Source organism: Moschus berezovskii, chromosome 4 (assembly GCF_049115385.1).
Source record: "Moschus berezovskii isolate FMDL1 chromosome 4, NW_MosBer_1.0, whole genome shotgun sequence".
NCBI classification, from domain to species: Eukaryota; Metazoa; Chordata; class Mammalia; order Artiodactyla; family Moschidae; genus Moschus; species Moschus berezovskii.
Genome location: NC_142463.1, coordinates 95,262,885 through 95,273,696, shown reverse-complemented (window position 1 = coordinate 95,273,696; position 10,812 = coordinate 95,262,885). Strand labels below are relative to the sequence as shown.

General features: G+C 44.9%; 1 protein-coding gene across 1 annotated transcript in view; it reads left to right on the top strand.

Moving 5' to 3' along the window:
• The first annotated feature begins 3,009 nt into the window (after positions 1-3,009).
• Positions 3,010-10,812, top strand: part of CASQ2 (calsequestrin 2) — a 74,052-nt gene continuing 66,249 nt past the window's right edge. The window contains exon 1 of the mRNA XM_055402310.2: positions 3,010-3,478. Coding sequence (XP_055258285.1) covers positions 3,167-3,478 — 312 coding nt within the window. The 5' untranslated portion in view covers positions 3,010-3,166. The remainder of the gene's footprint in view (positions 3,479-10,812) is intronic.

Below are 10,812 nucleotides of genomic sequence, written 5' to 3'. Positions count from 1 at the left end.
TCTGTCTGAAGTCCAATTTTACGCGGGTGCACACACACACACATACCCCAAACATACGCTGATTATTGTTTGTCTCCCCTCTCCGATGTAAACTCAGTTGAGTTCAGATGAACACTGTGTCCCACTCCACTACCCAGTAGACTGTCTGGTACATAAGAGATGCCCCATAAAATTTTATTAAAGTTTACTTAATACATGAAATATCGTGGCTTCAAATCCTGATTCATTTGTAAAGTGAGCTATGGTGAAGACCCATTTAAATAATATATGCAAAACTGTCCTGCCACCTGTCAAGGGTAAACAAACAAAAGGGGTGAGGTTAGAGCAAGGGACTCCAGGGAGAGGCCACTCAGAGTGAGGGACTGGAAACTGCCAGCAAAAAGAAGGGGCCTACATCATATACTGTGACAATACATTTATATTGATTTGCTTACTTTGTTTTATCCTTTCTTGTTTAAAAACAAAGACCAAAAATACCTGCTAACAGCACATAAAGACACTTGCACACTTCAGCATAGTCACATAAACTGGGCATGTGTAGGTGACACTCTGGCTTGGGGAGCCGTGAAAACTGGAATGAAAAGTTAACCTGCCAGATGCCAAGTTGACTCAGACATGTCAGAAGCACCCCTTGGTTACAAAATAAATACATTAGAGTTGGTAAGCAAGAAGGCAAAAGAAAAATGAAAACAATAAAAGACACCGAGCAAAGATGGCTGGGACACAGAAAGGGTTCAACCAGGCAAACCTAACTCATCACGAGTGAGACACACATTTTGGTCTCCACGTCTAGGTGTGGGTGGACAGTGGGAAACCTGATCACCACAACAGGTGTCAGTGGCCGAGCCATCCTCAGGCTGGGCTTTGAGGCCCCAAACAGAGCCGGGATTTAGGGACAGGAACTTGCCACACTGGGGCTTTTTTTCTGTTGATACACAGTTAGCTGGTCATAAGACAGACTTGAGAGCTAAGCTGAATTTTTAAAAATTATCCCTTTGCCTTGGTACTTCTCAGTTATAAGTCAGCTGCAAAATTCAAAGACTCTGACTTTAAACATCTCCCAGTTTTTTGGTAACATTAAAAAAAAACATATATTAAGAAAAGTGGAGCAAATTCTAAATAAAGATAACTCAATGAGATTGAGACAACTGGGAACAGTTTTAGGAAGCTGACCTCGAAAAGACAAGACATACACTGTTTCACGCGACAATCTTTTTCCCCCTAAATTTTCTAAAGAAAGCAGAGATCTTGCGTGCTTGCCAATGACCTGAAAAGCTAACCACATCTTAAAATGGCTATTCTTGATTCTATCTTTAAAAGCCTAGCAAAGTGACCATCAAAAAGAACCGAATGCTATCACGGGTTTCAGTGATGGGTTCCCCAAGGTCCTAGTTTCCTGGATGTGAAAGTGTTCTGAAGAAACTCTCATTGGCCTGCCCCTCAGCATCAGGCCCTCTGGCTGCAGTAGAGAGGACTGCTTGCAGTCATGTAGGCCACTGACTTTCTTTTTACCGTCTGTCCCCTGCAAAGTTTGTATGGAACAGAGTCCTTGCTATTTCAAAAGCTGATTCTCAAACCAAAAGAAGACAAAAACTCAGCCTAAATCATGAGCGCCATAGACCACTCTGAAGAGTGGAAAGACAAGAGTCGACTGTTGTTTGACAAGAAAAGATGGAGTCTTTTAAGAAAAGAGGTGTCTATGGGGGAATTACCCCATCATAGTGAAAGCACCCAAGAGTACTGGGAACCAGGGTAGAAATGAACTCTCTGCCTCCCCTCTACCAACAGGCAGGCAGTAACACGAGCTCTGACGAGGTGCTGGGCTCCCTGAAGCTCAGTAGTCTCCTCTGTGCAATGACCTTTTAATCACATCTGCCCCAAATGCCTGATGGATTCAAGAAGAAGGCAGACAGAAAAGGGCTCACAATTACTATTAGAAACTGACAAGTAATTATTATAATAACCCATGTTCCACCATCTCCAAGAAGAATGGAGTAATAGAACAGCTGCTGTGTTTGAGTAACTGCTTTGCACCATGTTTTTGCATCTCTATGTTCCAAGCCTTACAATATAGTTGTAATTATCCCCACTTTACAAGGAGCAGGGGTGATGGATGGAGAATCAGAGAGGGTAAGTGACCCTCCAAAGTCCATTCAGCCATTAAGAAGCAGAGCGTGGATTTGAACTCAGACCTATCTGGCTTCTGGACTCTCTATAGCAGTCTGTCTCTAAAGAAGAGGAAAGGGGGAAATAATGATACATTGGGGGTTAATGTTAAAAAAGAAGACAGGGATGATAGCGAAAAGCCTAAGAAGGTTTCTGAGGAAGACAGTTGAACTTTTACTATATTTAATTTTATAATGGGGCAGGATCTCCTGGTGTCAGCAACATTAAGCCATGAACAGGGGCAGAAGGAGAACGACTGTGACCCTGATGGGCTGGGGTCTCTGGAGCTCTTTCCACGGAGAAAGGGTGACCCTAGATCCCTTGCTCAGTGACTGGCAGAGCCATGGGGGACACGGCGCAGCAGCCAGCCAGGGGAAGGCAGGTGCAGAACATCAAGTCTACCTGGGGGTCGGGCTGGTCCCCAGGTCAGTGGTGCATAGGTGGGCGGGAGGCGGGGGAGATGAGCAGTCTGCCAGGAAGGGACAGGCTGACACCATTCCCTGGGATAATGGACTGACTCAGTAGCGTCTGCATGACCCCCCACGTCCACACGTCACAATCCCACGTCTCCCCCTTCTCCTTCTGTCCCCCGCCGAGTGAATTTCTCTCCTCTGACCTTCCTGGCCTCCGTATTTCAGTGCGCATGTTCCCCTGTCTCCCTCCTGCCGCCTCCCTCCCCACCAGCCTGACAAACTCTATCAGCGAATCCCTCAACAGGGCCATATCTAACTTTTTTATTCATCGCAGGATTTATTTTTAGCCTGAAACAACTGCATCCTAAAAATGGAGTTCCAGATGAGACACGGGCTGGGCAGAGCTATGCAAGCTATCTGGGGCTGGGTGGCCCAGTCTGGCTCCAGTTCCACGCACGCATGGGTGTGAGCCTCTGCTAGCTTTGTCTGAGCCCACGGCTACAGTCAGCAGCCTGCAGAGGTGAAGACGGGGTTCTCGGGCCCAGGGAGGGCCAAGGAGAGAGACCAGATCAGCTTCTCTGCTCCCCATGACTCCCAGCAAGTCCTCTAAGGCTCCATTCACTTTCCTAGCATCAGCGTTTCTGGGAAAGAAAAATTTTGCTCCGATGAAGAGAGCCCACCTGTTTGTGGTGGGGGTCTACCTGCTGTCCTCCTGCAGGGCAGAGGAGGGACTGAACTTCCCCACCTATGATGGCAAGGACCGCGTGGTCAGTCTAACTGAGAAGAACTTCAAGCAGGTTTTGAAGAAATATGACTTGCTCTGCCTCTACTACCATGAGCCCCTATCTTCAGATAAAGTCGTGCAGAAACAGTTCCAACTGAAAGAAATCGTGCTGGAGGTGAGTGGGAGGGGGCCCTCGGACCACATTGTCCAAGGAGGCGGGAACTGGCCCGTGATCGGGATGTGGGGACCCCAGGGTGCTGAGAATATATCCTGAAGTCTTGCCCCTTTTCAATCTCATACAAAACTGGAAATCTTGCAAAGCTGGGATGTGTGAAAAACAGAGGTGTGTTCGACTCTTCAGACAGGACAAGTGAACGTGCTGCACACTGCATTGTTTGTCGTTGTTGTTTAGCTGCTAACTTGTGTCTGACTGGTTTGCGACCCCACAGACTGTAGTCTGCCAGCCTCCTCTGTCCATGGGATTCTCCAGGCAAGAATACTGGAGTGGGTTGCCATTCCCTTCTCCAGGGGATCTTCCTGACCTAGGGATCAAACCCATGTCTTCTGTATTGGCAGGAGGATTTTTGACACTGAGCCACCAGGGAAATCTGCCCAATGCATTATAGTCTGTAAAGATGTAAAGTCTATCAGCTGACGGCCCTCTTGATTTCTCAAGGGCAATGGTTCCAGCCACTCTTTTCCTCAGAGAATGTTAAAGCTATTGTTAAAAGGCCTGAATGACATGAAATTCAGGGTTATGTGCAGGCTTCATTCGGTGTACTAATTTCCTATTCTCTGTTCCTTTAAGTCTGCCTACAGTCTTGGGGCAGCAGAAGTCATTTGACCTTGTCTCTGCTTGTGGGTCGGATGGGGAGTGCCACTAGGCAATGCTCCTCTCTTGGGACTCGGTATCAGTCAACATCACACACTGGAGATGTGGGAAGATCTTGGCAGCGTGTTCATTAATGGGAGTATTTCTTTTTCTCAGAAAGTTCTTGGTGTGAGTTCAGGGAAGATGCTGAAGTCAGTTCTTATTCTATCTGCATTACGTGGCCTCTTTGTGAAACTGGCGCTGGGGCTGGTTCTCTAATCCCATGTGAGTGACCCAGGGACTCCTCCCGTAGCTCCTCCTGGACAGTTTCAGATCGGTTACACTCAGGAGCACCTGGGAGGGCCAAGAATTCTAGTAAGTACAGAGATCCCTTATCAGTCCCCAGGCTCGGCTCAGCCCAGGCACCTATTTGCCAAAAGGACTATTGGAGACCAGCCCTACCAGAAAGTTCAGCTCAATCACATGCCTGTTTGTTCTTTCTTTTTCTTTCTGTTTTATTGAGACATAACTACATACATTATAATCAAATACTTTGATGAACCGAATTATCATACAAAATCCATGTGGATTTTAGTTCTCAAAAAAAAGTTGACTATAAGAAAATCCAGGCTTCCCAGGCAGCGCAGTGGTAAAGAATCTGCCTGCCAGTGCAGGAGACTTGGGTTTGATCCCTGAGTCAGGAAGATCCCCTGGAGAAGGAAATAGCAACCCACTCCAGTATTCTTGCCTGGGAAACCCCATGGACAGAGGAACCGGGTAGGCTACAGTCCATGGGGTCACAAAGAGTAGGACACGACTGAGCACATAATAAAATCCAGGAAAACCATCCCAAACACAGCAAAATATCTTTGATAATTTAAAAAGAATTGCAGAATCCTGTGTCTCTCGATCATCATACACATATCTATTTTCAGAGGATTTATATATGGCAGCATGGTCATTACAGAGAGTTCTGGTGGGTGAAAAACTAAGCATTTTAAAAATATCACCATGCCCATTATCGTTTTCCTCAGGCTCTATTCTGGGGCCTGAACATGGAAGTTCAGTTCCCTCTATGAGTTATAAGCAAGGAAAAAGCAGAGACAGTTATTAGGTCTTTGTACTATATATACAGGAAAATCGCAGGCTGGAAAAAAACCAGGACATACAGCACAGCTGCTGCTCAGCCCAGGAAATCCTCACTCACATTACCACCCCCATCGCAGACTGCCCTACTCAGTATAGTGACAATTTTATGAAAAGTTAACTGAAGGCACAAGGACTCTGCCATATATGCTCACCACTGTCAACTTAGCCTAGAACTCAAAAAAGAGTGCCGGTGTAAGCAATGACCCCAATTTCTGATTCCCTGGCATACATACACACACACACATTCTCCCTCAAAGACAAATTCTGTGTTCCCAAACAAAATCCTGAGAAGGAACTTTGCCCTGGACTTACCATCCTTCCAGCCATCTTTGATCCAGGAATGCCCAGCAGAGACTGACAAGGTGTAAGTTCAGCACAGGAGGTGGTTTGATGCCCCACAGGCTTCTAAATCCTTAGGGAAAGAGATCACAGAACTTGGAGTCTGGAGATCTGGATGTATATCCTGGCTTTGCTTCTACTGGACACACGACATAGGCCAGGTTACTTAACTTCTCTGCATCCTATTTTCTCATCTATAAATCTAGAAAAATAATAATTGTCCAACAGGCTTATGGGATGATTAATAATAATCAACATTTATTGAATGCTTACTGTGCGCAGGGATTGTTCTAAACACTTTGTATGTGTAGCTGGTTTGAGCCTTATAGTGTTTCTCTGATGTAGGTACAGTTGCCATCCCCATCTTCAGATGGGGAAACTGAGGCACAGAGAGGCTAAGTTGCCCAAGGCCATTCAACTAGTGTAGGTGAAGGCAGTTGAAGTCCCTATACTACCTTACAGCAAGAATCAAATGAGGTGATGTCCAAGGTGCTGGTGGATACCCTCTTCAGGATTGTTTCAAGAGTCTTCCTTAAATAGAGTGCTCAGCCTGTGGGCCTGGGCCTGATGATGCCAGCCGTATCAGCAACAGGGTTAAGAAGCACAGAGTCCCAGAGGAGGCACTGCTCATACAAATATCCAAACCCTGGAGGAGGCTGGGCTGCCTGCGTGAGGGCTGGGGAGGGAAGGGGGCCTTTGCTGAGATACCTGTCAGGTGCAGGCCGTGCCTCAGAATCCAGGACAAGACTGGTTCCAGGAATCCCAGGATTGTTAAGAGAGGGTGGGTGTGAACCTCTGAACTTTCTTCCTGGTCAAAATAGCCCAGTTTTGTCTTCTTAATTCCCTGGACTCTAAACAAACACTAAGGAAAATATCCTGCCATTTTCAGGGCTGTGTATGTGCAAAATAGGAGGGGAGGAGGCAGTTCCCAGGGTGCATCCACAAGGCAGTGAAACCTCAGCCCAGGGCAGACGGCACAGGAAGGGTGGCGTTCCCTTCCTCTGAACGGTTTAGGAGGGTGGTTTCCCATGCTTTCTATCATAGCTCACTGTGACCTAGTGTCACAAATGATATAACAGTTTCACAAGACAACACATTATAATTTGGGGAGCAGTTGGATCAAAAATTCTTTTGTCTTCTTTCTTATTATTCTTTTCTATACTTCTGTTGTGTTTCATTTAAAAAACATTTTGATCTCAATCTATTAAATTGATCTCCCTCTCCAATGATGTTGCCACCCCCAAGTTGATAAACCTGGAGAATTTCTAAAGGTTAGAAGGCGAGGAATTAGAAGTTCATAACTCATCGCATAAGGGCCATCCCTGACCTAAATGGGGAAAACATCCAAAACAGAGGGGATATATGTAAGCACGTAGCTGGTTCCGGAGAAGGAAATGGCACCCCACTCCAGTATTCTTGCCTAGAGAATTCCATGGACAGAGGAGCCTGGTGGGCTGCTGTCCATAGGGTCGCACAGAGTCGGACACGACTGAAGCGACTTAGCATGGATACATGCATTGGAGAAGGAAATGGCAACCCACTCCAGTGTTCTTGCCTGGAGAATCCCAGGGACAGAGGAGCCTGGTGGGCTGCCGTCTATGGGGTCACACAGAGTCGGACACGACTGAAGCGACTTAGCGGCAGCAGCAGCAGCAGTATAGCTGGTCCACTTTGCTCTACGGAAGAAACTAACACAACATTGTAAAGCAACTATTCTTGCTGTTGTTAAGTTGCTAAGTCAGGGTCTGATTCTTTTGTGACCCCATGGAATGTAGCCTGCCAGGCTCCTCTGTTCACCTATAGTCTAATAAAAATTAATTTTAAAAAAGGGCCATCCATTCTGATAAAAACTCAAAGATACTATGGTCAGTGTTTGGTCTGTTTGTTTAAGGATTGATATTGAAATACCCAGAAATAGGCCCATCCACAGGGTGAGGAGGTCACTGCCTGACTCGGGGCCTTGAAATGCCCATCACTTAGTCTTACATCTGCCACTTACTCTAGGTTTGGCCTGGGGGTGCACGCTATGGTTACAGGGGACGTGGAACACTCAGGCGGCTCACAGTCTAATGTGGAAATTACAAAGAAATACTAATGAAAAGCAACAGTGCAAGGGAGTCACTATAATAGTAGGCAATATAAGCTCCTCTGGGAGTGCAGAGGAAAGAGGAAATGCCCTGCTCTCTGGGAGACATGAGGAAGGCATGACAAAGAAGAATTGGTTGGTGAAAATAAATAGAATTTACTAGGCAAAAAAGCAAGGGTGGGGAAGGGAAATCCAGGAGATAAGATTCTGACAGCTCTAAAATCTTTTCCAACTTGATGCCTTTTCCCTAAAATTTGGCCACAAGGGCCTCTTTCCTTTAGGTAAAATTTGTATACCTATTTAGTCAAGCCCTTCTGCAAGAGACAGTCTTTTAAGATATTGCCATTCACTTACACCTCCATCTGATCAAGGTTGAGTTCTATGTGAAAACAGGGTTTGATAAGCAGATGAGAAGAAAGAGAAGAATATGAAGCCATTAAAAGCTTAGGGAGAGGGACGTCCCTGGTAGTCCAGTAGCTAAGACTCTACAATCCCAATGCAGGTGGCCCAGTTTTGATCCCTGGTGGGGGAAATATATCCTACATGTCTCAACTGAGAGTTTGCATACTGCAACTAAGATCCATCACAGCCAAATGTAAAAAATAATGCATTTTTTAAAAAGCTTAGTCATAAAAAGGGCAAGTAATTTGGCACCACGAGGCCACACTCAAACTCTGCTTTGCATTTGACTGGCAGCTACCTCTGGAAGACCCCAGGGTTGGTGCAGTGTACGTAGCTCTATATAGATGCTCTGTAAATGTTTGTTGAATGAATGATGTGTTAGAGCTCAAAAGAACTTTGAGAACCATCTTGATTGTTCTGAACTGCTCATGTCATAGATGTGGCCTTGCAGTGATGTGATTTACACAGCTGGCAAGCCTGACTCCTGGTGGAGCACCTCACCCACAAAATAACACACTCTCATGCAGGAGTGTGAGATGAGGTGGACAAAGAAAAGCACTCTGAAATAAACATAGCTAGTGTTCTGATAGAGTTCTTCCCAGCATTTTTTTTCTATGCATAAAAACACATTTTCAAAAAAAAAAACAACACATTTTCAAATTAGATGTATACCATTTTTACAGTTTTACTTCCTGCTTTTTTCATTTCAGTATATCATGAGTGCCCCTATGTCACTAAGTAGTTTTAAATTCTTGGCAGACAGGATGTTAATGTTGGCACAGGATTCCACTATATGATCATACATATTTTTTAAATAATTTTTCTCTTTTTCCCTTTAATTTAAAAAAATTATTGGAGTATAGCTAATTTGCAATGTTGTGTTCGTTTCAGGTGCCCTGTGCAAAGTGAATCAGTTATACATAAAAGTATATCCACTCTTTTTCAGATTCTTTTCCCATATAGGCCCACATATAGAAATTACAGAATTTCTCTATTTTTGGATACTGGCACAATTTTCAGAGTTTTAACTTTGCCTATTTATATTTTTATTGTTTTAATGGACATTCTTTGATTTCTAGCTGGGTTGAATTTTTCGTGAAGTTATTTGACACTTACATTTTTTCTTATTTTTCTGTGCCTTTTCCCCATTTTTTTCTACTGAGATATCAACTCAGATTATAAAGGGAGTTGCAATTTTGTATGCTATTTCCTTCAGCTTCCGCAAACTCAGCAACTGTAGTCATGCCTCACTGGCCAAACCCTATTAGTACTGCCGAACTCAGAGACTCAAGACGAGGACACGGGCAATGAATTTGATTCCTCCTTGCTTCTTTGCTGCTGGCTTCCACTTTTGCCTTGAAACAAGTGCTGCTCCTATCGTGTTCTATAAATACTGCAGAGAAAGTACTCCGACATCCGACATCACTGACCTCTCTCGGGTTGAAATGCTTGAGAGGTGGTGTGCTCTAAAATGGGCTTCCAAATCAGAGAGGCCTGGGTCCAATTCCCAAGGAGGAAGTCTGTCTGTATTCCGATTCCTCACTTGTGATGTGTCTGTGTGAGTCCTGTGGGAGCAACTGAACACACCAAACTGTAACCAATGTAAACATTTACTGGAATTTTCCTCAGGCAAGTGAGTGAGTGTTGCAGAACGTGAAAATTCTTTCTGTGGATCCATGAATAGAAATATTCATTTATCAGTATTCATTCATACCTGTTGCTAAGGCAGGCTCTCAGGAACCGTAGCACGAGTGAGTGAATGAATCAGTCACTGAATGGACGGTGAACAAGCGATGCTTTCCACACGGTGAGGAGTAAAAGTCCGTTCATTTGTTTAGGGTGATGAACTGGCAGGTACTGGCAGGCAACCTGGGGTCCTGAAGCAGAAATAGTTACATCACCCTGGTAGTTGTCCACTGGGTTGACCAGATGCCCCTGCTGTTTCTCGGGCGGTTCAGGGCTGTTCTATAGCATTCTCCCTGCAGTGTTTTCTGCTCTTCCTGCTTGAGGAGGTCCCCACCATAAAGAGGCTACCATCCCCATACACGACCCACCTAGGGGCTCTCTCCCAGGCCCTCCTGGATATCAAATGGCAGGATCACTACCTAAAAATTATTGGAAATGGCCTGTCTGCCAGCAATAAGGGTTACTGCTATGATTGATTTTCCACTGCTGGTAAACAGGCTGTGTGTGTGTTCAGTTGCTTCAGTCCTTTTCTACTCTGTGCGACCCCGTGGACTGTGGCCTGCCAGGCTCCTCTGTCCATGGAATTCTCAAGGCAAGAATACTAGAGTGGGTTGCCATGCCCTCCTCCAGGGGATTTGCTTGACCTAGTGATCAAAACCGTGTCTCCTGTATCTCCTACACTGCAGACAGATTCTTTACCACTAAGCCACTGGGGAAAGCCCTGGTGAACAGGCAATTTCCCAATAATTTTCTTTTTACCTTTTAAAACAAAATTTTATTGGAGTACAGTTGTTTTACAAGGTTGTGTTATTTTTTGCTGTACAGCAAAGTGAATCAGCTATACATATTCATATAGCCCTCTTTCTTAAGGATTTTCTTCCCATTTAGGTCACTACAAAGCACTGAGTGGAGTTCCCTGTGCCACACAGTAGGTTCTCATTAGCTATATATTTCATACATAGCGTGTATATATATATATGTATGTATGTATATATATATATCTATATATCTATGTCAATCCCAATCTCCCAACTCA